Consider the following 27,992-nt stretch of genomic DNA (forward strand, 5'->3'; position numbering starts at 1 on the left):
TAAGTCTAGAAGAAATACTTTATTATCATAGTGTGACTACATCTTCATAGATATTTGCCACTCACGTTGAACAGGACATTATAGGATATTTGTATTATTAGACACGATATTTTTGTAAACATAGTCCAGGAAAGTCCAATATTCCGTAGACCAGGATTACGCTGTAGAATAGTTTGGATTATTTGAATATTTGCTACACATCGAACACACATGATATGACATTTAGGACATTTGAATACTTTACATTCACATTTTGTTATAAACAGTTTGATAAATACAAGATTAGATATAACAAAAGAATATAGATTTTTATATTCTATATGTACTTCAGACACACACACACACACACACACATTTAATGTATATATATATATATATATATATATATATATATATATATATATATATATCCCGTGTGGCTTCACTTTCCGTAAAGTTGACCAGTCAATTTAAAAAATGAATTAAAATGAAAAGAAAATGGAGCTTAATTTTCTTCATGGCACTTGTATGGCAACAAGGAAGAAAAAAAATTAAGATGCATGTGACATTGCAGCATATTTTATAACAGTGTTCCTTCCCAATCTGCAGATGAGGGGCCCAAAACAGGCTTTTTTTGGGGGGTTGTTGTTGGACAATTTTATGAATCATCACACGTTTTTATTGATTCATGCTCATTAACCATTCATGGATACTGATGTTACGCCGATACGTGCGTATTTACGTAAGGTCGGGTCTGTTTCGGGTAAATCCTGCTTGACGGAAACTTAAAAAGCCCAACAACCACAATCACATCTCTCTTATTACGCCTTAGAGGCACTGGACGACACAAAGCAAACGTTACAAAAAGTGCAAAGGAGTGTTAGGACCACCCTGAAAAGCCCCCAAAAATATGTGACAAGAATAAAGTCACAATATTGCAATGGCAATTTTTATTTGCGAATCAGCTGAGAGTGAATTTGTACTTTTTCAAAGTAAAGAGGTTGATTTTTACGAGAATAAAATATATATATATATATATTTTTTTTAAGAAACTAATCACCGTAATGTTAAGAAAATAACGTTGTACTTCTGCAAGACTCAGGACTCTATTTTTGCACCCAGAACAAATCTAGAGCGAGACACGGTTTTAATACTGTGCGGAGGCCCCCGCCTCCGTACAGTTTTGCACACGCAGGCAAGCAGGTGCGCAGTGGCGGATTTAAAAATACAAGAATACTTTAATTATGGGTATATGATCGATTTCTGGAGAATAAAACTATATTTTATTTTCAAGATTATATGTCTTTTTTTATCACAAAAGAAAGCAAAAAAATATGTTTTAAAATGATAATATAGTGTGAACAAGTTCATTTAGAGAATAAAGCTATATTGATGAAGACAGTCACAAAATATGACTTTTTTTTCCTCATAACATGTAGACAAGATCTTGTATTTTCTCATAAATGTCAATTTTATTCCTCTAGCGGAAATATATATGCATACAGTATATATATATATATATATACTACTTTGTTTTTTCAGAGTGGCCTTATGACTCCTTCATTGCAAAGAGCTTCATACAGTTCCACTGAAGTTTCACCTCACATTCAGCATATTTATTTTTTCTCTTTGGAGTTTTGCATGGATATTTTGTTTTCCCTTGGCGACCTGTTTTTCACACACATATATATATATATATATATATATATACGTGTGCGTGTGTGTGTGTGTGTGTGTGTGTGTGTGTGTCTGTGTGTGGGGGTGCTGCGGCTTCCTGAGTCAATAAGGTTAACTTTTACAAATTTTTTTTAACCGCTCCCCGAAAAGCACTACAGAAAATAAACGGAGTGTCTCGCTTGATTAAGGCACAGATAAGCCAAAACAAACAAACAAACAAACATTCTAGCAAATATGATCATTTAAATAAGAACAACAATAACATTCATAAGGCCAAAAAAGGTAACAAATAAAAAGTCTGTCGCGTGTCAACTTTTGGTTTTGATTCAGTGCCTTGCGGGAGATAACAGTCGACGTTGCTGAAGTTGAGTCAAATGAATGCAAATAGGAAACATCGTCTACGAGTACATGTATCTAATGACGTGAAATGACTTGCGGACTAATTTGATATCAAGTGCTGGCCCCCCAAAAAAGCCCTGCTAAGTAGCAAGAGTGATACAACAGGGTTTAAAAAAAATAAAAAAAGCCCGTCATGTCTTGGGAATGGCGACAATTGCTGAAAGATTCTTGGGAGTATTCATCAGATAGCCAACCAGTGCCTGAGCTGAGAGATGGAAAAAAAGAAAACAGAAAATGTTTGCAAGAATATTGGAAAGAACAGCAGCCACTTTTTGGCAAAAACAAAAAACCCCAACTTACTTTAAACTGCCGTATGTTTCCCTCAGCCACTAAGTGATGCTCGTGTTCGGGAGTGATGCAATAGGCTATTTTCTGCAAAACAATCCGATGACATGGTTGTCAACAATCACAGCATGTATATAGTACACAGTGAAACCTCTTGGAACTCAGGAGGCTGTTCAACGATGAGATCAAAATTGGAACATTCTTATACTGTGAGGTCGACGCGGTAACCACTGGACTACCGGGCCACCCATGCAAAAATAAACAACGCTAAATTGCAATTAATATGTATTATTATTTCTCATGGAGAAGATTTATTTGACATTGAATCAAAGTGATGGCCAAACAGACTTCTGAAGCTTTCTTTTTTTTTTAATCACACCAAGTTACCTTGTGTATGAAATATGCTGTAGAAATAAAGCTTCTTTGCCTTGCCTTGGTGGAAAAGGAATGCAATCAATCTTTCAAATGCGAGCTTGATGCTCCCATCTTCAAACACTCCCATTATCACAAACGGCGGATGTACTTAAAAGCTGATAGCGGGTGATAGTGGGAGGAAATGACACCTCTGACAACCGGAGAAGCAACCTTTGAGTGCAACAGGAAGTGCCAATGAGGATATTACCGGGATGCGGGCGCTGTTACGGCAGAGTGACGCTGACACAGAAGGGATGAAAACGAGCCTCCAGTACTTTGATGATTGCCATCGTAAATTCTTGTGGGCTTGATTCCGAAAACGAAGTGCTTATTTTGGACATGTTTTTCGGGGGAAACATCCCCTTTCCAGCTTCAAAGCAGAGCCACAACAGCAATTACGCTGGCTGCCATTATCTAACTTCTTTTGTGATGTGTTCCGTCACAATTGGCATCTATAAACATCCCACTGGCTGCCCTCACATGAGTCCCTTGCTCTTTACCTTACTCAAATGAGTTTCACTGACCTCTCTGAAGGTTCCAGGGACGCTGCAGAACTTGTACACGGCGTAGACGGGTACAAACAGCATCGACGACATGGCCACGCCCCATCCCAAGACGTTGGACCAATGGGGGAAGACGTAATCGTCGTACTTGAGGCCCGACGAGGTCACCGTGCTGGCGACCACCACAAACTGCCAAGGGAAGGACAAGGAAAAAAAGACTTTAGTCAATGCGGAATGCAGAATTAAGGGTCGACTGAAAGTGCTGCCATCAGTAGAATCGAAATGACTAAATGCTTCAAATCTCAGCGTTTATTACACTCTTTGTGGCACAAACCATCCCAGATGGGTTTCAAAGTATGTTGCAGAGTAAAAGTGTGAGCGAGAGCCAGAATTCCTACTTCCAGGAAAATGATATCCTGCCATGTTGAGCTTTGATAACATCCTAAATCGCACATTCCAAATCTGTATGGGACCCAAAAGTGGAATCGTCGACAAATCGTTGCAGTGTATTTCTTTCACCTTCATTTATCCAGGTAAGGCAATTGAAAAGAGATTCTCATTTGCAATTTCAACACGGCTGCTGAGAGCAGAGTAAAACAAAGCCAAATAAAAGCAAATGCAAATCCTGTACCTTGATTTTAGTCATACACTTACATATGACAATGAAACAATAAAAATATAATTGGATTGCCAAATGTTTACGGGACGCTGCGGTTGATGACTCCTCTTAAACTATAGAGAGTCCAAAATAAATAAACCCGCTCGTGCGGTGTGCTCAGCTCTCATTGGCTCTCTCAAATTGGTGCATGAATTGCTTGTAATTAATTTGGATGAGAAAAGCACCTAGAAGGTAGAATAACACACCTCGATGTTGATTTAGTGCACTTTTATAGCCAAACTTTGGATTGTGTGGGGTTCTCCATATTGGCCGCTAATTGCACGTGACGTTATGCTCCGCTAATCATTTTGAACGCAGCACCAGCAACGCATACATGGCGTTAGGGGACGATCATGAACGCGTTTCAGGAGAAGAGACGCTAAAATGAAGACGGAGGTTAACACCAGAAGGTCACGCACCGTATGTACAGTATTCATTTATTTCACTGAGCAATTAAAGCAATTTAAGCTTAAAAAAAAATGGCAATCAAGCTAGCCACCACCGAGATTTGTTTGTCCTGTGCATTGCGGTGGAGCGCGACCAGCAACGCTGCCTGCCCAACTCCGCAATCGTTGCGGTTGCCGCCCTGACTTTGATTTATTTTGTACCTGAAAACACAACGCGCGGCATTGCAACTTCTTCATCTGAAGGAGGATATCTCCTTCAACGCTGATTTGGTCGTGTTGCTGACAAGGAATAGGGTATAAATGTTCACAATTTGTTGCTAATATTAATTCATCACCATTCTGAACACAACGAGCAGCAAAATTTAAATAATAGCGACTCTCCATTATGTATCAAGCTTCAGCATGGCGTTTAATTCTATTCACGCTAAGATTAAGGTTTCAGGTATATACCATCAAGTTGATATTATCTTTTTTCTCAGTGCTTCAATAACTGTCCACTTGCTACTAAGTGCTTTTGTTTCCCAGTAGTTTGATCCTTCGAAGGACGCGGCCGATAAATGAGTTATGAAAGCGCTGGAGCCGCGCTGTGTCAGCCTGAGGCAAGTTGGCTTGGCGACGGAGGTGGCGGCTGTCATGTTGGTGTGTGTTGAGCTGGGCATTGTCAAGGTGTTAAGTACATTCGACAGATGGGATGGCTGGCAAGAGCCTTCCTGATGTCTCCATTAGCGTCGGCTACGGTTTGCTCCCAATGACATTGTTCATATCAAAGAAGAGCGTGAATGTCATATGGAATGCTTTTTGTTTCGTGTGAGACGCATCGGGCCGCTGGAGAATGGACCAAATCATCTGTACACCATCGCCATCTGATAAAAGTTAAAATAAAGGGCAAATTGAGAGCTGCAAGCAGCAATGAGGGGGCACCTGGATGTTGTGGGTGACCGTCAGACCAAGTGAAAATGACAAACATTTGAAGCATAAATTGCTGTTACACTCCTGTGAAGGAATGAAAAAACAAAAAACAAAACAAAAACAAAAACAAAACAGTGACCATGTTCGGGAATGAATGAAAACGAGTTCCGCAACAGTTCCGATGGTTTGGTCCGTGTCACTCAGTGTGCGGCGTGCCTAGAGGTATCTAAAAGTGGTGGATGGAGATCGTCTTCCGATGCTGAATGATAGTTTTCCCGACCACTCAGTAGAAAAAAAAAAAAAAAACGGAACGTTTGAGAGTGGTCAAAAATAAATAAATAAAAATAAATCAGTTGAGTTTCCAACTTCTACTCTTAGAGAAAAACCTTTGACAAAATGCTGAAGAATGTCTAGGAATTTCTGGCCTTCTGATTCCAAAAATAATTCAGATCGAACATTGACATTGCACCAGAGACCCATGCTTGTAAAGTGCATTCTAGCCTTTTTTTTTTCTCTTTTTTTTAAGTCATTGGCCAGTCGAGTGGGGGTTGTAACTTTTGGAGCCCACTCAGTTCCAGTAAGAAAAAAAGCCCTACGAGATCCTAAAAGCACAAAACCAAAAACATTCAAGCCAAGTCATCATGACACTCATCTCTGGACAATGACTGAAGGATGTAACCTGATGAGCTTCATCATTTTTTTTTTTTAATCATCTGCTGCAACGCTTTCATTATATTATGCCTTTTTCATTTGACAACAAGTGAGGAATCACTGACATTTGTCCACGCATTGCCTTCCTGACAGTCAAGTGACTCCAACGGGCGCTAACAAATGAAACGGTGGTTAAATATTTCTCAGTATTCCTCCATCCATCCATTTTCTGTAGCGCCTATCTTCACGAGGGTCACAAGTGACCCGGAGCCATATTTCGAGTGAGAGGCGCAGTTCTTTGGATTCTAAAAGTCATCTTAAAAAATATCAACATCGCAAGTATGTTTTGCCTTTGGTGTGCTGTTTTGCTGTGATTCCACCCCGGAATGAATGGGGGAAAAAAATGTGGGCACAGCCAACATCGCAAAGCAGTACTCCAGTTCTGGCTGCACCGTGCAATATAGCAGTAGGTAAAAAAAAAAAAAAAGAACTCCCTGAAATTGAAATGAGTCCTTCTGAAAGCGCTTCATGATGTGATGAGAGTGGCTGCCTTTTCAGCAGCTCCTATACTTTTTGTTCTTCTACTTTCTTCCTTTCATAAGTTTGCTGCTGTAAATCGGGAATGTCTCCATTGTGAGATGAATAAAGGGTTTCTTATTCTTATTCTTATGATGTTGGACGATCTTTGAAACAAAGAGGTGGCGGTGGTCAAATGTGAAGCACTGTTTAAACAAGGTCCATCTACTCCGTGTACTGTATGTCGTGTATGTAACACAGATGTGTGTATCCATTGTATGCAGTATACCGTATTTTCCTCACCAAAAGGAAAGCAGGGCTGACAAACTTCCAGCACAGTCTCCAGTAAAGTCCTGGCTTGAAGCCCATCATCCGCTCAATATCTTCACTGAAGCGGTCCACGCCTGAAAGAAGACGATATGTTTTTCAAGCCAACTTGCATGTGCTCCCATAAGACAATGCTCACCGACCGACTTGTGCCGATGTCTCGAAGAAAATCACCAAATTTGAAGTAACGTTTTTATTGGCCGATTCTAATACTTGAATATTTAAGGTCTGGAAAAAAAGTTTCCTTTTCCAATGAACACCTCACCCATGATACACACCTTGTCGTCACCGTGGCCACTATTTGCATTTACGACTCCTGTTAAACTACATCTGCTGGGGATACAAAAGTCAGACATCCGTGATCTAAACAAGAGCCTAAGATAGATCATTTCAAAACGGGCGACGGCCAGATAGAATTCTGAACAATCCCAAGTCAGTCAGCGACATTTGCAAGAAAGAATCATCAGCTATAAGAGGGTGTGCGCCGTGGTGCAACCGCAGTTTATTTCTGCTTCCCCTCTTGAAAATATCGCACGTTTATCGGTCGCATTTCATGGTTAAAAAAAGTTTTGAAGTGATTTTTCTTTGTCTCGCCTTTCATATCACAAAAAAATCGGACATTTTAACTGGTGTATCTAAACTTCACAGCCACCGTAAACTGTTCATTTACTCCATATGTTATGGTTTGGAACAGTTGAGTATTTTCTTTTAATAATCCCCCCAAAAAATAATGACTTGCATTTTTCCATCTGGGAAAACTTTTTCAATCCACTGTGTTCGTCAAACTCAACTATCTGGAGAAAAAGAACTTTGAGTGAATTCCCAAATCGTATTAAAGAATACAGATTTCTTATCTGGCAATGGAAAATGGCAATTTCCTATCCAATCTCCTCGAAGGGTCTCCATTAAACCCTTGCATGTGTACTGCCGGGCCACACCCGGAGGGTCACACAAAGGTGACCAACCTAATATGCTGCTGCAAAAAAAAAAAAAAAAAAAAAAGAAGCGGATTAAGCAAATCCAATAGCCAATTGGAAAAACAGCAAAAGAAGCAGGTTTAAAAAGGCTGATTAGATTGAATCGTTATTTAATTACAGAATCTACCCAAGTTCGCCAATAAAAGCGGCATCTGTTTCTGAAATCCTCGGTAATTCATTACAGGTATGGACATCCGGCATCAAATCATCGCAATCACGTCTACTCATTGGGAGGTAAAACGCATTTCACGCGGCTCTTTCGTGTCACCTTCCGTTCAAAGGACGAAACGCTTTGTTGTTGTTATTTCAATCGACACTTGCGCTCGGCTTTTCCATCGTTCCGTTTCAATTAACGAGATGGAGGACGTGGTGAGGTTGTTTCAAAGGCGGGGACACGGGGTCATAGAAATTCCATACCATAAAACCACGACACGCCGATGGCCTCGATCAGCACGGCGAAAAGAATGGATGTCCCGGCGGCGTACTTGTCCAACAGAGTCAGCACGTAGATTCCCCCCTGAAGAGGCAAGGAAATGTCTTTAGGGTTTTTTTTGTTGTTGTTGTTGTTTGTTTTTTCCTTGTTGCTTGTTTGACAGCGAAATCAAAACGTTGTTGCGCTCAGCATTCAATGGTCTCTCTTTAAAAGATTTAATTATTTACCAGTGGATAAGCGAGTCCTCAGCGGTGCATGTCGGCGGTCATTTTAGTGAGTGGGTTCTTTGACTTGTACTGTATCTCGCATTCCAAATCTCATGTGAGGGAGGAAGCAGGCGGAGGACATTAGTCCACTTTTCTAATCATTTTCCAAATTTCTTTAACAGAAGGCAAACAATTCATTTTGCGACCATCGGGAAGGCTGACAGAAGTTGGGGAGAAGGGAGCAGTTCTCGCATCCCGGCGGCCTTTTTCCTGAAATGCTAATCGGTTAATCTGAGTTCGGCTTTTGATCGCTCAATTTAAAGGAGCGTCTTTGATGTTTCCAGGCAGCAGGAGATATGACGAGTTCCTTGGAGCCAGCGACACCTTTGATGCTATTCCACCGTGCTTTGATACGCGCTAGCAGATCTTAACGGATCATCGATGACTGAATAGGTCAATGTTGAATTTTGATTCTTCATTTAAGGATCCGATGATGGGCGGGGAAAGAAAAACAAAAACAAATGGATATTTTGGGTGCTCATAGTATACAAACAAGGCATGAGCTGAGTCCAAATTTGTAAGCTGGGTCCTTCAAAGGCTCCTCCTCATGTAGCCTCCTAAGTTTTTTTTTTTTTTAAATATCTAATGGCCGCTTCGTTTTATTAGCCAAAGATTTGGTATAAGTGCAACATCAAACCGTGTTATTGGTCCACTGTAACGTGTTCAGCAATTTCAATGGTCAGATTTGATGAGACTGTCGGTCAACGTTTTGATGTCAGGAAGCTTGTTACGAAAAATCCACCAATTAATCAATCGCGTGACATTTAAAGTCACAGGCTCCAAAGCGTGGAAAAAAAGGAAGTGGCTTGTAGTCTAAAAATTAGGGAATATATTTCCTCAAATAATGGTAAAAAAAAAAAAAAAAAACTGTTTCAAGTCAGGGTTAGGGTTTTCATTTAGGGTTCAGGTTTTTAATTTAAATACCGGTACACCGTTAAACCCTCAAGATTTCAAACTAGGGTTTCAAAATAGAGTTTGAGTTTCAAATTAGGGTTGCCAAACTTGATTTGGGATTCAAGCCAGGCTGAGGGCTTTAAATTTGGGTTTCTAACTGGGGTTAGGGCTTCACTATTGGGGTTCCAACCTGGGTCAAAATTTCAAGAGAGGGTTTCAATATACTGTAGGGCTAGGGATTGAAAATATAGCTTCAAGGGCAAGATTAGCGTTTTAAAATAGGGTGTTAAAACATGGTTAGGGTTTTACCCTTCGGTTACAAGACAGGGTTAGAGTTTCAAGTTAGGCTTTGAGATTGCAGCGTCAGCCCAGGCCATTGTGGTTCAAGTCCGGGTGAGGATTTCAAATTACGAAATGAACTCTGCCAAAAAATTGTTTCGAAACAGTATTATGACTTAAGAATCAGCAATCTGATAAGAATCAGCATCAAATTGGAGTGTGAAACAAGGGTTGTGGTTTCATATTTAGAGTCTGAATTGAAGCCTTGACATTCGAAGTTCCCCTCTCAGTAATCGCAACAATTAAAGTTTGTTATAAAAGCAAGACAAGCACATGTTTATTTAGGTAGTGAAGCCCAGATCATGGGCGAACCTTGTGATACTCACATTCGTCACACAGAGCAGCGCGAACAGGAAGGTGCCAAAGGCTGTGGCGAAGGTGAAAAGCTTCCTGTTCCTCTTGAGGAACTTAAAGTCGTCTGTCAGGCCTGTGATGACGGCCTCCATGCCGCCCATCTGATGGACAAAACACACACAGATGGATTGCCGCATGACTTTGATCGGCACCTTATAGGGATGCAGAACAGATCCTGGGTCCGTTTTTATTGGGTTGTGGATTGTCACCCACAAATAAAAGAGGGAATCAAAATGGAATGATATTTTTTTTCTTTTTGCATTTTTGTTTTTTTTAACATATTTAATTTTGAATTCAGAATTTGTTTTAGTATTAAAGTCTTTAGCAATAGCTCACACCATTTGTAAAATAATGATGTTCATTGTTTTATTAGTAAAAATCATGACAATAGCTCAAAGCATTGTTTAAATAACGTTTGGCTCATTGTTATTTAAATATGATATTTTAAATATGATGACAATTAGAAATAAAAAAACAAGGTATTTTTTCAATGATACAGAAATGGAAAAAAATGGAGTATAAAGAACTGAAAGGTATTTTTTTGGGAAAATAACCTTTTTGTAACCTAATTAAAACTAATTTCACAATTTAAAAAAAACAACAAAAATAATAAATAATAAAAAATATTTCCGATAAAAATAATGGAAAAGGTAAAAGCTGTTTTCTGGCAATCACATATTTTCTTGCCTTTCTTTTTTTTGTGACTAATGCAGTGTCATTAAAGCAAGTGGTCATGTTACAACATGATACGTTTAAGAAGATTTTTGTCTTCTTAGATGCTGCTCGATCAAGATATTTTCTTCTATGCTGTCCAGCGCTAGAGTTGTGAATGGTTGTGTAGAAATGAGCTATTATCAAAGTGGATTTTTTTTTTTTTTAGACAGCAAATTAGTTGAGACTGAATCAACTGTGCACTTGATTCATTTTTCTGCATTGCGTCCTGATGTTGACAATCAATTCTACACAATTGTTTCATGTATTAAAGATGATTTGACCGACGAATCAATTACGATGCCCATTCCAATTGTTCCAATCCAATTTTGGGATTATCTTGAAAAATAAATTAGTCGGGCCGCAACAAGCGTTTATTTTCATAATCGATTCATCTGTTAATTATTTACGGCATGAAAGTTTTATTTTCCATCCCCTTATTCAAAAACAGAAAATTTGCCAAATTGGCAATGCAGAAAATGAAACATGATGATTCAGTTACTGGTTTGGTCTGTGACATGACAGAAAATAGGCAAAAATGTTGATCCTTGTTCTTCAAAGTGAAAGCAGATGTTTCGAAAAGTTTTTATTTCGAATCAACAACTACAAAAAAATCTGTTTGCCTTCTTGGATGTCGACAGAAATCGGAGATTAATCATTGCACCTCTACAGGAACAGAATTCGGTCACATTGGCGTCCATAGCTACCTTTGGAAGCTGTGACGTTTGAGTTCTCACTTATGACTTACCGAACTGTCAATGCCGAGCGTCAGCAGCATGATGAAGAACACAATAGCCCAAAACGTGGAGCCTGGAAGGGTAGAAATGGCCTCCGGGTAGATGATGAATACCAATCCTGCCCCTGTGCATGCACAAGCAAACATGTAAAGACATAGTGTATGGATCCAGACGTTCATTTTTCTTTCTCAAACTGGGCTTCGGGGGTCTGCAAGTCATAATTTGCACCTCGGCAAAATAATTTGCATAATTTAGTCACTTTGTGGGGTGCTTAAAGAAGCCACGGAGTTTATGGGAATATCAACATCCATTCCATAACATATGACAAACCCTGGCATAGAAGACAAAGTTTAGAATATTCCGAGGGAAATGTAAACAATCCCTTAAAAAAAAAACATTAAAAAAATAATCAGTTGTGCATTTTGACACATGCCCAGATCATTATTGAATTCTAAAAAAAAAAAAAAAGTGTGAATCGGAGAATTGCCTTTGGGGGAACACTATCAACACAATCAGTGTTCAATGTCGCCAATTTCTGCTCCGGGAAGTTCATCGTTAATTCGCATCCCTCCGATTATACCGTTGGTGACAAATGTAATTGAGAGGAAACGATGTATTGATTCACCCTCAGTCGCCACGTCTTCAATTTTCACTCCGTGTTTGTAAGCCATGTAGCCCAGCACGGAGAAGATGGCAAACCCTGAGAAGAAACTGGTGACGCAGTTCACAGTGCTGGTCAACAGAGCATCCCTGGAGAGACAAAAAAAATTAACACATCATTGTCAATATTATTTGTTAACAAGTGGGTGAGTCAGTTCAGTGTGGTGAGAGATCATCATGAGTGACACAGGAAATGATCCGGTTTCATTGCGGTTGCATTTATTAAGTCGTTTTCAAAGCAAAGCGCAATTTCACAACGCTCTTGCCTCGGACGCACTCGGGAAACCTCAGAGATGATTGGAGCATCACCTTTTTTTCTTCTTCTATTTTGACGTCAGGCGAGAGCTCGCTGGTGACATCTTGGAGCTGTCGCAGCTGCCATGAGTGTTTTCGAAACACTGAGATAGCGCATTAGTAAGTCAGTCAAATCCCCCACGCTGTCCTGCATTAGACTCACTTCACAACATCTGTCGCTGATATGAGTGTGAATAGTGGTTACTTATTTCGTAAGCCCCCTTGAATCTTGGCCAGCGAGTCTTCATATCATTTTTATCTGCGATATCAAATTACACGGGCGGCCCGGTAGTCCAGTGGTTAGCACGTCGGCTTCACAGTGCAGAGGTACCGGGTTCGATTCCAGCTCCGGGCTCCCTGTGTGGAGTTTGCATGTTCTCCCCGGGCCTGCGTGGGTTTTCTCCGGGTCCTCCGGTTTCCTCCCACATTCCAAAAACATGCATGGCAGGTTGATTGGACGCTCTACATTGTCCCTAGATGTGAGTGTGGGCGTGGATGGTTGTTCGTCTCTGTGTGCCCTGCGATTGGCTGGCAACTGATTCAGGGTGTCCCCCGCCTACTGCCCAAAGACGGCTGGGAGAGGCTCCAGCACCCCCCGCGACCCTAGTGAGGATCAAGCGGTTCGGAAATTGGATGGATGGATCAAATTACACTGTACGCATAATGATGTCATCGAAAAATTCTGTTTTGATGCTTCTTCTCTTGAATCGCCTCTCGTTCTATTGGTTCGGTGTCCCGACTCAAGCGTCCCCGTGGTGTATTTTGGAAAAGTAAAATTCTATCTTCGTCAACTCTTTTGGCGGGCAGCTGACAGCAGACATTGGACTCCAGGAGCTGCAACTGTCTGACGGCCCCATTAGACTTAATAAAGAACGTCAATCCCACTTCTCAAAAATCAGTCTCTCCAGAATGAAATTCCCCTCCTGACACCATGTGCAAATGTTTATAGCTCTTATAGTCTCATAATACCCCCCCCCCCTCCCCACAACAATAGATTTTTCCGACCATGGCTTGGCGGCGACGTCTACACTACAACTGTAACACTATGTCAAATCCCAAAGGTATGTAGAGCTGCATTTACTTTTTTTGGATGCACATTTTCGGCTTAGTGAACAGCATTTCCATCTTGGCATCTGATAAGTGGCGCGTACTGAAACGCTCGGCCAAGTTATCGAGGTGGGGGAGGAGTGTATTTGTGTTTGGTGATGTGGCCCTCTCCGTGCGCCACATGCATGGATTTGATGTACTAATTTACAGGAGCAGTCGACTTCACATTCATTTTACACTCAGGGCTGAACAAGTCGCTCCCTCTAGCTTCTTACATAGACGTCATGATAATGTAAACTGGAATCAGCATTGGCACAGCAGTAGAAGGTGCAGGGGGAACAGGATCGCCCCATCCAAATCATGATTTCAACCAGGGTGTTAAAATTGAATGTGAAATGCGACTAATTATGAGGCTATTTTGAGATTGAGTTGATATTGGGTGAGAGGCCGGTCGCCAGTCAATCACAGGACACATTTGGCAAACACCCACTGACACTCATATTCACACCTTTGGGTAATTTAAGAGGTGTCAATCAACCTGATGTTCATGTTTTGGGCAAATGGGAGGAAGACGAGGAACCCGGTCAAGACTCAAACCAGCTCAGGGGGAACAAACAAACTCCAGACAGGATGACCAGAGCCGAAATTCTAACCCAGAGCCTTTAAGATCTTCAGGAAGTATGTAGGTGGACAGGACGCTTACCTGTAACAGTTATTGTCAAACTTGTTGTAGCTAGCAAAGGCAATGAGCACCCCGAATCCTGCTCCAAGGGAGTAAAATATCTGCGTGGCTGCATCGATCCACACCTATTGGCAAAAACAACACAAGACAGCTTTTTATTACAAAAACCATTAAAAAAATTCACCAAGAAAATACACCTCAGAAGCCATATCCGCTCAGTAAGCACACCGAAAGAATTATTGTAACTCCACAGTTTCTTCAGCTTTTTTTTTTGTAACGTTACCGCAGGAAGGTGCTGGTCAGTTTACCTCCCTGTGCATGTAAATTGCTCTTTACACTTGATGATTTGAATCAGATTTCCAAATACCAATTCGAAGTCAAATGTCCACAATTTCCGACTAGGAAATCAAGAGCATTCTAAATTTGACCAAATGAACACGCATTTGGTAGAATACCCAAAACAAAACTATTCTTCTGCTTACGAGCATTCATATTATCAAGTTGTCCCACAAGTCAATTCTATTTATTTCCACAGGATTCTTTTTTTCCTAAGATAAAATAAGAAACAATTGCACAATCAAGTCTGTGTCGAGGCTCCCTTACAGTTTTCTGTTCAAGCTTGCAAAATGTGTGTTTGACCACCTGTTGATTAGCTTCACATTTTAAAGACTAAAAAGTGACATATTATGGAAAATGTACCGGTAATTGATTGTACAGGTCTCTGGAGTGCCTGCTCAATGATTAAGGGTGAAATTTAACCACCAGGTCAATCTTTTATCTGCCTGATTTGGAGAATGTGTCGATGCAGGAGCTGTCTGCATGTCTGCTGCACTTTTAAGGAAGGGAGTGGGGCTTATGTATGGTTAAATTAGCCAGTGGTGGCTTTGTTCATGTGCCATTCAATTGCAGTTTGGACATCCAGGAATTAAGATTCCCTGCACTGAAAGATGTCTCTGAGTGTCTTGAAACCTCAAATGACATCTTAAGTTGCAAACTGATGGGAATTTTTCCATTTCGGAAACTGGATTTATGTCTGCTTGTCTGTTTATGATGAAGCAATATTGGATTGGATTGGATTGGATTAAACTTTATTGTCAAATGTACTGTAAATTTCTTCCCTCTCAACACAAAACAAGAGGAGCCGCTGCGGGTGTCCGTTAACAAAAAATATATATATATACTGTATATATATATATATATATATATATATATATATATATATATATATAATTGTATTTATTCTTGAATGTGATAGCCTTCAATTCAATTACTCTCAATTTCAAGTTCATTCCCTCAATTTCCATGGGAAGCTGAAAATGTGGATTTTTTTTTCCCAAATTCCCTATTTTAACATATATTTACTGAAAATGTTTTTGAATTTGACCGTACATATTTCATTTCTTCCCAACCCTAATAATGCATCCAAAAGTTGTGACTTTTTTTTTTTTTGGGGTGGTAGTGGTGGGGTGATGAAAGTGTTTGATGGGTTGGAAATGTGCTCAATATCGCAACAAAGCTGAGTTGATTTAGCGGATCTTAAGTGTGTGGTGATTCTATGCGTTTCTGTATATTGACTGAAAAATCTCTCAAATCATTTATTAAGACCCCTGGGAACAGTTTCAAATTGTGAAAAAAAAAAGTCTAATTAAAGGGATGTGTAGTGCTGCTCCAGATATGAACAAAGGAGTTTGATTTGAATCTTCAGTGACTGGCGTGGTGCATTGAGTCCAAACGTTCCCTTTGGGCACATGTCCAGCAGAATGAAGATGAAGACTTCTCCGTTAGCTTCTCACATTAGCCGTCGGCTGGCTAGAGGCCACATGCTTGTCACCATTGATCACAATATTTGTCATTAATGTGGAGAACATGTATAAATCAGGGAGGGGCAAAGTACGGACTGCTTTGTTTTTCAAAACCGGCTCATTTACATGATCAAGACTGTGAGAATAGAGCTTGCATTCATTCGGCTGTTTTATTTTTTTTAATGTGTACAATAAAATGCCTTTCGGACTTTTTTTATTCATCTTCTATAAAAATCCGAAATAATTGTGTAGTTAATTATATTTGTCTTAATTCATGATACAGTGTCGACATCTCAATCCAATCAATATTTTATGCTTAAAATAAAGTATTGTACATTTAAATTTTAAGTATGTATTTGAACCTCTTCTACAAATGACCTGGCCCAAATGTACATTAAAAAAAATCATTCCTCTCATTGAGTCCAAAAGATTGCCTACGCTTTGTTTAAAAGGTGTATTGTTTTCTTTTCCATTAAGAGTAGAATTAATGGTTAAATTATGATTCTACTTCGATGGATGACAAATGGCCAGGGCCTAAACTCAGCCACTGCCAGTCAACAGCCTGGATAGAAAAAAAAAATCATACTGCTGCATCTGGAAGTGTAAAAACTGTGCCAAACAAATCATGCCAGTGAGTCACTGTGTCATTCCAAGACTTGATAAGCCTAAAGTCTCAACAACAACTGCAGAACAAAATCAGACAAAATTCCAACAAAGAACACATTCTAACTGAGCTCAGTAGGAAAATGACATTAGTATTCAATTAGTGCATTGAGCTGGTGTGTCTTTTTGCTGACCTCCAGATTGTTTAGCCTCTTAAAGTCGATGTGCAGGTAGGCCCGGATGCCATCCATGGACCCCGGCAGGGTGATTCCTCGAATGAGCAGCACAAAGAGGACCACGTAGGGCATGGTGGCTGTGATGTACACCACCTGAGGGGAAAACCAGACCAGATCCGTTTGAAACTGAACTGTGTGCTAGTGGAGCAAGAGCAAGGCGTGGGCGTGTTCCCACCTTCCCTGAGGACTTGACGCCTTTCCACAGGCTGAAGTAGAGGATGAAAACCACCACCACCAGGCACAACGACAGCTCCAAGCGGGGGAGGCCCAGGTCCTCGATGCCTCTGCTCTCGTGGAGGTGCAGCACGCCACGTCTGCATTGGCACAAACGCACATACAACGAACTGTGATCAAGCAATCCAGTCTTTCAGAAATAATTGTCCGCGTCAAGTGAGAACTGGTTTTGAATGAGACTCGGCGCAAAATGACGAAGACGTCGAATGTCAAATACAAAATCAGTAGAGGCTTGCAATTTTCCACCAATCGTCAAGTTGCCATGTATCATTGGACCATGTCAGAGAAGAATCCTATTTATTTTGAATGAGATAGGACACAAGATGTCATGACGTGGCATAAAGTTGTCTGGGACATACTCCAAATCTGTGTATAAATTCTTTCCAGAAGGAAGCTATCAAAACCACCTCTCGGCTTCTTTAACTTCCCATGTGCGCAAGTGCCAGATTTACTGTTTGGAGAGTCACTGGAAAGATGAACAAGAAGAAAGAATGTACACATGGCGAGAAATAGAAATTGAAACGAGATGGGTGATAACACTGTCCAGTTTTGTCAAGATACATCATGACAGTATGCTATTGAGTTTGTATGCAACAACGACAGAATATTAATCTGAACATACTATGAATACGTTAAACAGGACATATGGGCTTCATAGCAAAATGGCAGATACTTGGAATATAATGGCAGGTAATCTGTTTTGTCCATGGGGTTGGCCTGTGATAACAATTCCAGCAGGAAATATAGCAGATCACAGTGGGAGGGGTTGGGGGGGGGGGGGGGTAGGTGATGGAATTCAGCTGAGAAAAATAGATTCATATCAGACAATAACTGTCGTAGAAGTATTGAAACAAGGGTTTATTTGACAGCAGTGCACATATGTATCTTTATTATAGACTGTCTGCTCTAAGAGTCGGTTTCTGGGAAGATGACCAAAGTAGGATGTTTTACAATGACATGTATCTTCTTTGACTTTTTTTGTTTTTTTTGGGTGAGATCAGTATTGCCAGAAAATGGCTTCATGCGACCTGTCCTCCATCAAAAGACTTTGAGAGAATTTCGAAAGACCCTTGGATGCCTATCATCTCACACCTGCTCACCGTTGAATGAGAGTTAGAGTCTCACGCTGAGTATTTACAAAGACTGTGAATTGTGCAGGGCCACTGTCTAAATTACACCTCAATTCTAAAGCCATTTTTTCCCCCAAAATGCATTTTTTTTTCTCGTAATGTAGAAACCTATAAAATGGAGAAGCTGGCATTTTTGGCTATCACAAACAATACGATATGCTCCTCCATGATGTCTCTCTCTCTCTCCCTGAACTCCTAAATTGTACTTAAGTACAAAGGCAAAACTGTTTTTTACTCTCAGTTAAGTATTATTTGTTGGGAAAAAAATGGAAAAATTAAATTGTGTGTGTGGGTTTTTTTTCCATGGCTGGCACAAGACAATGGGTCCTATTTTCATTCTTGGCGCAAGTCTAGCGCAAAGCGCAGTCTAATCGTGCGCATGGAAGGGATTTCTCTTTCTTTTTGGATGTTGCTTGACTTTGCGCCAGGGGCGTTTGCGGTATTGTGGGATGGAAGGTTGTGTTTTCCGGACCAGCTCTCGCGACGTCTATCATTTTATTTGTTTATTTGAGAGGGACAGTTTAAAAAAAAAACAGACAAACTGTCACTCAACTGTCTTGTGAGTGGCTCGTAGTGCTTAAAGCAAAAGCTAATTTGCAGCATCTGTCCCTGGATGGGATTTTATTTGCATCGAAATCAGGGTGGTACAGAATGCATGCAAATGAGACTCACTGGAGTTCGTGCATGAAGACGTAAACTTCAGTAGCCCCCTTTAAGATGATGCCTTAATTGCACCCCGCGCTCATGCATCCATGTGTGCCTCCTTGGGGGGTGAGGCAGAAATGGCCAGCGAGGCTTAGCGCGTCTAGCAAACTCACAAACACACTGAATTAGACCATTGCCCCGGCAGAAAAATGACAGTGCGCCTGTTTTTACTCCCAGCGCAGACTACTTCCTGCCACCGAACTATCAGGTGTGTTGCTTCATGCGCAGTCAAACTCCATACAGGTGCAATATCATCCCAAAAATGCAAACCTGGATTGACGGTGGCACAAAAAGGAATTTTCGGAGCCCAATGTCTTCGGCAGGAATCGTTTTCTGAGCCGACAACATTAAACAATTCTCAAAAATAAAGCGGTGGCTTAGAAATATTATATTTTATGTCTTCTAAGGTGTTGCGTTATTGTTGTCTACATTTCGCTTGTCAGTCATTAATTAAATCACTGACCAATCAATCATCAATTCATAATTCAATCAGTAAAGACCTCAACAGCAGTGATTCTACCGTTCTTGATTTACTTTTTTTTTTTTTTGCATCATGCCATCATCTGTGGAGTATCAAAAAAGTAACAAGCCTATGAATTCATATAATAGCTAGTAGAAAGGAAAGATATGGTCCATATTTTCAAGCAGAGGGAGTAAAAATAAAAAGTTAGCTGAAGAATAAACGGTCAAGTAGAGGACAAATACCCCGCAAAATCTACTTAAGTCCGGTAAGGACAAATTTGTACCCCCCCCCCCCCCCCCCCCAAAAAAAAAGTTTGGCACTCATCGACAATGACCCTTTCTGATGGCCCAAATGAGAATGTAAAGCACCAAGGACCGACTGTGTTTGACTTCAGTCTCTTTTTCTGTCTGTTTCCTGTCCTCTAGATTTAATTGAGTCGGCATGTGATGCTGTCCTGATAAACGGCGAAACACAACACAACATCCAAGCACAAACAAGACACGCAAAACATAACCACATCCAGGCAAAGGGATCTGCGAATGGCCACTTTTATGTGGCCTTATCTGAGGGCTGATAATAGATTCAAAGGTTTTTTTTGTTTTTATTTTCGGGGGACTTCTGGGAGCCAGATAGCCACTGGAGGACACAGACTCATTTGGAATGAAAAATGTACAGCCAACGCTCTGACCTGGACGCTTTGTGTCGGTGTTGCAGTGCCCTAAGGCCTCCTTGTCCAGCTGATAGCGTTTGATAGCGTGCAGCCTGTAAACGCTCGCTGGTAACATTAATCCAAGTCCCTTTGGCCCAGTTACTCTAAGCACATTTTCCCTTAAACAGCGAGCTTGCTCTGCTGCTGTGCTCGCTCCTTGATGATGGCAGTGAGTCGGGTGTATGCAGGCTTGTCTCGGAGGTGATTAAAAGAGCAATGAAACAAGAAGAGCACCTTTAAATGAAACGCTGAATGAAGTTACATGAAAACTATCGATTTGACTGCCATGATTCAATTGCTGATTTATTTGTCAATCAAGTGTGTCTAATCCGTCTAATCTCTGAAAACGAATCCTGTCTTTGGTAATCGGGTCAGACTTGTTTAGTTATGCCACCACCACGAGTGAAAACGGTAACTTTTTCACAAGGTCAACCAGAACGTATCTCGCTGAAGTTGACATCAAGTTGCTTCAAGCTGTTAAATATGTATGGGATGTGTTGTCTATGCACTAATCAAAGAATGAATTCGGTCTACTCAAAATGGTGTATGAACAACGGACTTACTCGTAATACTCTGCTGCTGGGGTGATCTTGTACTTGGCGTACGAGGTACCATTGCCCAAGACCGAGCCATTGATGGCCTGGGGGTTGGTGCAGTTGGGGCTGTTCCAGGGATTGTCACATTTCAGCCACGGCAGCTCGCGGGTCATGGAGGAGAACAGGTAGTGGAGTGACCAGGCGATAATGACGTTGTAGTAGAAGCCCACGTAAAGGGCGATGACGATCACTGTGTAGCCTACGCCTGTGGGGCAAGGATATATGCAATAACTACAGTTTACCTGCATTACTATTACATTTTATCACATTTATTGTCTTTTTACTGTTACTTGTATATTCGTTTGGCATTAGGGACTCTATTTTCATGACTTGCAAAAGTCTGGCACAAAGTACAGTCTCAATCTGCGCAGGGGCGGGCTAGACTTTGTTTTGGTATTTTCACACAGCTTGGCGGAGTTTAAAACGGCAGCCTAAGTGATTCGCCGCCAATAGAAACGGTTCCTCTCATTCCCTGTAAAATCAGTGACCGAGAGGTGGACGGTTGTTGACATGGTGGAGAGAGAAAAAAACAACAACTATGAGCTAACATAATTATGTTGCACCACAAATTTTTCTCATTGGAGGCTCGATAGAGTCTTTCGCCTTTCTCAAGAGAAAAATTTGGAACACCCCTGTTGTCTAATCGCCATCTTCCATGAACCAGGAAGTAACCTGATGACTGACAAAATGACAGACAAACGCAGGTTGCACTGCAAATTTTTCACTTTCGTTCATTTCTCACTTTTTTTCATATGCATCACGGTGGAACCTTTTGCCTTTCTCAAAGTGAATAATATGGTAGAGTCGAGCCAGCCCAGCCAATTATCATGTTTCCACATTGGCGGAGGTCAGTGTTCTGATCAGGGAGTAATGTATACTTTACTGTGACTGTAATTATCTTTCAAAAGGCAAAGTTTGGTATCATCAACATTGTTTTTTTTTTTATCTCTTATAAATGCAGAAGTCAAAGTAAATCACAGGATGATGATGTTTTTTTTGTTTTGTTTTGTTTTGTTTTGTTTTTTGTGAGCACACTGTGCAGTGCAAATTATAGTTCACCTTTAAAGATGGGGCAGATCTTCCACACGGTGGCCGCCCCCTCCCTAGTGTACTGGCCCAGAGCCAGTTCCATGTAGAACAATGGCATCCCCGCGATGACCAGGAAAAGAATGTAGGGGATCAAAAAAGCTCCTGAAAAAGAGAAATAATTGCGTTTGGAAAAAAAGAAGATAATCAAGTGAGCGTAAGCACCCTGTGGATGTGTGACATAACGATGTGGAAATGTCACAGTGATTTGGTGGACAATAGAATTAAGTAACTAACGGAACAAGACCATTAATGATAATTAGAGGCAACAGGTTGACGGTAGAACGAGCCTGAGGACTTGTATGTTGAAGAGAGGCGGCCATCTTGACATTCGAGGAAAGCCAACACGTGCATAGGCGCATGAAGGGAAGACTGGCACGCGGCACGAGGAAATGATCTCCTGTAATTGGATTTTCCCTCATGTTGCAAACGACACATTATGTACAAGTAATAAATAGCTTTTTGCCCTGGGCTAATATGATTGGCAGGCCAGTGCAGTAGCGGAGCTCGTTCATCTGTCCATCCATCGAGCAGGTCAGCCCGTACATTAATTGATCAGGTGACCAATTTGCCTTCTTTTTGTCATTCTATTCAGAAATCCATCATACTGTCTGTCCAACCGTTCATCCATCTGTCTGTCTGCCCATCGATTTTAACTATTGTGCAGGGTGAACCAAGCTTTTTGAAACAGAGTTACTTTTTGGCTACTGATTAATGCGAAGATGCGAAGACCAGATCAGTTTGACACACTTCTGAAATAAATCTGCTCAAATTGCCTCAAATGATATTTAATTATGAATAAATAATGATATTCATCGATTTGAAGACACTTAAAATGTTAATACAACAACATAGGAAACAAATACCAATATGCAAAACTGTGTTTCTATCGATCTCCGTAAGTGATCACTTCTTCAATATTCCAATGAAATCCCATTTTCACTCACCACTAACACTGACTAAGTGAGCTATTTTTAGAACAAGCCCTTGGGTTACTCAAGTGGTCCTGGTGGTCATAACCTGGTTCCTCTGAACACCAGGTTGGTGACCCAGAACCAAAGCCAATCTGTCCGTCTAGTTCCAACCATCCATCAGTTTGTCAGTCCGTCCATACATCAGCTCCAAGGTGGGTTTTTTTCTCTGCCAGAAAATGAAAATCCACCATCTATCTGTGTCAAACCACCTTTCATGGAATCCCATTTCAACTTTTATTGTTCAGACAAAGTTTTTTGCTTTCACTAGAAGGGGATGTTCGTATAAGAAAACAGCTGAGTTGTAAAGCTGTCTCTCTCATGGAGCCCGGGGGAACAAATCCTCCAGAGCATTTGAAGCCAACCAAAACAAAGCCTGGTGTTCAAAACGAGGCACATGCTGCCGGTTAAAAATCTTTCAAGACATAAGCCTGAATAAAAGCAGCTGTTAAATCCCTCAGGTGAATCTGTCCACCGTTTGTTATCTCAAACCTGCTGAGTGAACCACCGGCTTTATGGGACCTTCAAACATTACAAACTCATAAAATCAATCCCAAACTTTCCACGAACCCTCAGTTTGTCCTGTATTGATGCAGAACATGTTGTAAGCCTCATCCTTTATTTTCCAAGTGATTTGAAATGTGGACTTTCCCATTTTAAGCCGAAGTATGAGACTTACACTTGGAAGGCAAGGATAAAGCGATCTGTGTGCCTCTCAAGTCGAGCACTTGTTGCTTTTTTTGTACTTCATCATGAGTGAGGTCAAGTATTTGTATGGATGTGTCGAATACTGCACCACACTGAAGGCGACCACACACTTGTCTTATTGGTGCGCGGTTGGCCTGCTTAGTGGTTTTACAGACTCACCCCACTGACACGACCATGACGATGACATTGGCGTGTTTGGTGAAATCCAATGTATAATAATTCCGCCTTCGAAGACATAATCGTCTTCTACAGGTCCTGCAGCTGTATAGTAAACTGTATACCGAACCATATAAGGACCAATCCAGAGAAATGAACAACCTGGACAAAGTGCAACCGAGAATCTAACGGGTTTTTTTTTTTTTGTCAAAAACTGATGAAACAAAAAAATTAAACTTCCTCTGCCTGTGCCACTGCTCATCAATGTCCAGTCCCTCAAAATGAAAACCAACGAGCTGACAGTAACAATTCCATGAGCGCCTGTATTGTGGCACAGAAACATGGTTGGACAACAACATCTTGTCAAGTGAGGTGGGACGCCTTCAGCTTTTGTGGACTAAGCCTAATGGGGTTAGGGTCTGTCTACTCAACCGAGACAAGTGGTGTTGGACAGTGGAGGTGAGAGTTTGCGTATGTCTGATACTGAAATTGTCCGCATCTCCCATCAGCCTTTCGATCTGCCCAAAGAGCTCCCTCTGATATCTTTGACTGTCACCTTTCGAAGACAAATTTTGGGCACTGGATACTATTTTGAAACTCTTCCTCAAAACTTGAGTCACCGTTTCCTGATGCCCCGAAGTTTATCTTAGCAGAAGTAAATAACCGTCCTGTGAAAATGTTCTGGCGCACGTTATCACTCTGTTGACTGTTTTTCGACTTATGCTACAAAACTGTCAAAGAAGACAACCTTCTCTTCATCATTGCTCTCGCCACTCTGGAGAATCTGGCCACAATGTGGTTTATCTCTTACGATAATGTTTTAGAGGCTCCTGCAAAACAAAAAACAAAAACAAGAAGCCCCAGGATTGTGCAGTTAAAGGATGGCATCATGACAGTATCATGGCCTTGCAGGTTTCTTTTATCTACACAAACTGGAACGACGCAGTCAGACACACATAACCCCCCCCCCCCCCCCAAAACACCAGTCTTTTCAAACGACAAGCCCTTATCCTCCAACAAATTAAAGCATCTATAAAATATATGTGCATATTGGAATCAGGATGACACAACCAAAAGGAACAGGCAAAGTACAAGGAGTGTTAAAAGCTAGATAAATACAGTTACACACAGACGATTCAGGCGACCCTGGTGTCGGGGCAACTCCCGTGAGAAATGTCACGGGATCAAGGCCATGACCAGTGTCCCACACAAGGACAGACGGAAACCGTCCTCGATCCCATCTGGAGATAAGGAACTCTGAGAAGAGCGACGAGGCGGAATCATGCTGCCCCTTCATCTGTCCGAAACATCACAGAGTCAGATAGATGTCTTTCACCATTTTTAATTGCTGTCAGAGAAGGCCTTGGCAAAATCTGTAAAACTATACTATAAGCAGTGTGCAGAACAGTAAGCCGCTGCGTTCCCTGACATAATTAACACCTTCCTTGAAATCTCCAAGGAGTCACTCGCCTGTGTAAATCATCCACAATCGCATCAGTGCCAAAACTGCCAAGACCCAGCGAGTTCATTGACTTCTGACCAAGAGCGCCGATCGACATAACTGGCCATGAAGCGCTTGGAGCGTATCCCAAACTCACAATCTTATGGCCCGCCTGGAATTTGCTTGTCAAGGCTCCTCCATCGGCGGTGGATAATGCAATTCTGACATGTACCTTTTGCACCATCGCCATGAGAAACCACAGCCTCGTTCTAAGATTGCAGCTGGCTCATATCTATCTGTTGTGAGAATAACAGCCTCCACAAGAATGTTTTATGTCCATTACTATAAATTCAAGCACCAGCAATTCACAAAACACCCATGAAATTAAATACGGGGGGGTGACATAAGTCTCATGATCCTTCTCAAGCTTGGGGAGGGAGATCATGCATCAATTTCAGTCTCCTTTTCAATACGGTTCCAAAAGTCACAATTCGTTACGCAGTACGAAAACCTCGGCATTGCACTGGATAACCATCTTGAATGGAACTCGTGGTCTGATACTTTGGGCATTACAATAATAAAGAATGAACTTTTTAAAGAAACGTCTAGTTTTAAATGTCCGATTTCAATAAATTTGTCCGAAAATGACTTGGAATTACTAATATGGGTGCTTCCGGAAATTCACTCGGATACCCTGACGCCATGATGAGAGCCAGAGTGCGCTCCTCACCCATTAATTTCTGAACACGGATGATGTTATAAACCAATCAGTAGCTCGTGCTTGAACTGTTTCCATCACAATTGCCTGACCGTGTCACCAGAATGTCCCCAATGAGTGCGCCTAGAGCATATGCCGGCATTATTATTATTATTTTTTTTTTTTGGGGGTGGTGAATACACCAACAAACTCTCTGAGTTTCCGAACAGTCAAAGTGAAGCAGTCCGTGTTCAGAGCGCATTTCCGGATTCACCGGATACCGCAGTGACATATCCTAACAGAAGGAAGAATCACTCTCCATATCCACCTGTTGATCTTCATGGGGAAAAAAACGTCATAGCTTCTTGCAAGTATATCTTTACTTTCAATGAAGTCCAGATTTCACACCGAGTTAGTCAATTTGTGAGTAAATAGAGACAAGATCGTCACGATTTAAGCATGCTTTTTCAGATTTTTTTTTTTTTTTTGGATGGTGTTCTGTGAGATTTTCCTAGTGTAAAATGAGTGTTGTAGCTCAATAAAGGTTAGGAAACAGTGTTTGTAAGGGCCGTTACACCAGAATGTGGTAAGCAATTCGTGCTAAACAGTATGTATGATTGTTTCCAATATTAATGTTGTCCACAAAAAAAAAAGAAAAGAAAAATGCACAACACATTGTAGGATTAAGATGCAAAACTCTAATTATGCGCTTACATCCCTGAACAGAAGTTAGTTTTAACTTGCTGAAATTGAAATATTCCGTATCTGGCAAAAAAAAAAAAAAGTACTGTAAAGCACATTATTTCTTGATCAAGATGTCAAGTGATATCACTTGCATTCCTGACCAGATATCTTCATTTTAGAAGACTGAAAGAGTGTGCATTAAAGCCAGATGGTCTCACCTCCATTTGATGACAGGTGCTCTCATGCGTTTTTTTAATGCACTGTGCATGCAAACACATCATTCTAAAATGAACATTTCTGGATCCAAATCATTTTTTGTTTATGAATTGCATGCATTGAAAGAGTGTGGTACGCACCCCCGCCATTCTTGTAGCACAGGTAAGGGAATCTCCAAACATTCGCCAAGTCGACGGCGAAGCCAATGACTGAGAGCAGAAAGTCAATTTTCTTGCCCCACAACTCCCGCTCCTCCTCGGAGTTGGATCCGGGTGGCCCCATGTATCGGCTGGGCGCGGGGACGATGGACGAGCTGGTGTACTGCACGCCATTCTGGTCCTTGACCAACAAGAGCTCGACCTCCTTTTTTTCCACGTTGCATTGTTTGAGCGGGGCCACCGACGAGAGCTTGTTCTCGGGCACAACTTGGATGTTCATCTTTGGAAAGGTGCGCTCTCACGGTCCACTCGGCGCGATGTGCGGGCGGTGTGCGAGCGGGCGGGTGCTCTCCACGGGAAAAAGAGCCGGCGACACCTTCGCGTAACATGGGCTGCGAAGGGCAAAGGAGGTAGGTTAAGGTTAAGTGATCGTGCGTAAAAGTTGCGCCATTACGCACGGGGAGAAATACACTTGGCGAGTGTGGCAATGTCATTTTTTTTTCCGTGTGCCACCAACAAATGCATACTTTTGACAAGACACAAACGAATCAAGACTCGAGAAAGAAGTTTTTAAACGCACCAAACAAGCTCACTCAATAAAAAAAAAAATCATTTAGAAAATGCATCGTAAAGAAAGTGAGGACGGCGTAAAAACACGTACTTGGTAACTTAAGTACAAGTCTCCATGACCCGGTGCCGCTCTGCTCTGGATGCGTCTGAAGGGAGCTGGCCCATCCTGAAGAAACTTTTAAGACTCGCCTTCCTCCAACCAGAGACGCTATTAAAAGAGGATTTTTTTTTTCTACCGGGTTTCCCACCCACGTGATCGATGCACCACAATTGGCCACTTTGTCTCCACTTTCGACTGGACGTGCTTTTTCCTGTATTTATTTATTTTATTGTTGTGCATGAAGAGCCCAAGTTCTCATAAATGCTTCATGGGCATGCATTCTGTCAAGATTTATTTCGGAGAATAAAAGTCCTTCCCAAACGCAGTCATGTCGTCACGTGTTGGTGCACACCCTGTCACCTGCACACAACCTGAAAACATCAAAACAAAGCCAAAAACATCCTTTTTTCTATCATGCATGGTCATCAGGACACTTCGACCTCAAACACCCCCTGGAATATGCCCCCCAACCCACTTTCGTGTCACTGCTCCCACGATATATATATATATATATATATATATATATATATATATATATATACACACACACACACACACACACACACACGCATTTTATATTGAAATACTCCCATTTATTTTTTTTTCCA

At 41.2% G+C, this 27,992-nt stretch overlaps 1 protein-coding gene across 1 annotated transcript; it reads right to left on the bottom strand.

Moving 5' to 3' along the window:
* On the bottom strand, positions 1 to 27,479 carry slc6a2 (solute carrier family 6 member 2). The gene is made up of 15 exons (XM_086107427.1): positions 27,376 to 27,479; positions 26,697 to 27,106; positions 21,657 to 21,788; positions 20,565 to 20,802; positions 16,936 to 17,074; positions 16,719 to 16,853; positions 14,141 to 14,244; positions 12,062 to 12,186; positions 11,448 to 11,560; positions 9,961 to 10,089; positions 8,120 to 8,219; positions 6,702 to 6,802; positions 3,279 to 3,446; positions 2,356 to 2,427; positions 1 to 2,260 (listed from the first exon to the last, which is right to left on the bottom strand). Exons 2-15 carry the CDS (start codon positions 26,992 to 26,994, stop codon positions 2,237 to 2,239), a joined length of 1,878 nt encoding a protein of 625 aa, XP_085963553.1. The 5' UTR covers positions 26,995 to 27,106; positions 27,376 to 27,479; the 3' UTR covers positions 1 to 2,236.
* Between the last annotated feature and the right edge of the window lie 513 nt (positions 27,480 to 27,992).

Source organism: Hippocampus guttulatus, chromosome 3 (genome assembly GCF_054856545.1).
Source record: "Hippocampus guttulatus isolate MCC_2025c chromosome 3, RoL_Hgut_1.0, whole genome shotgun sequence".
In the NCBI taxonomy this organism is placed as follows: Eukaryota; Metazoa; Chordata; class Actinopteri; order Syngnathiformes; family Syngnathidae; genus Hippocampus; species Hippocampus guttulatus.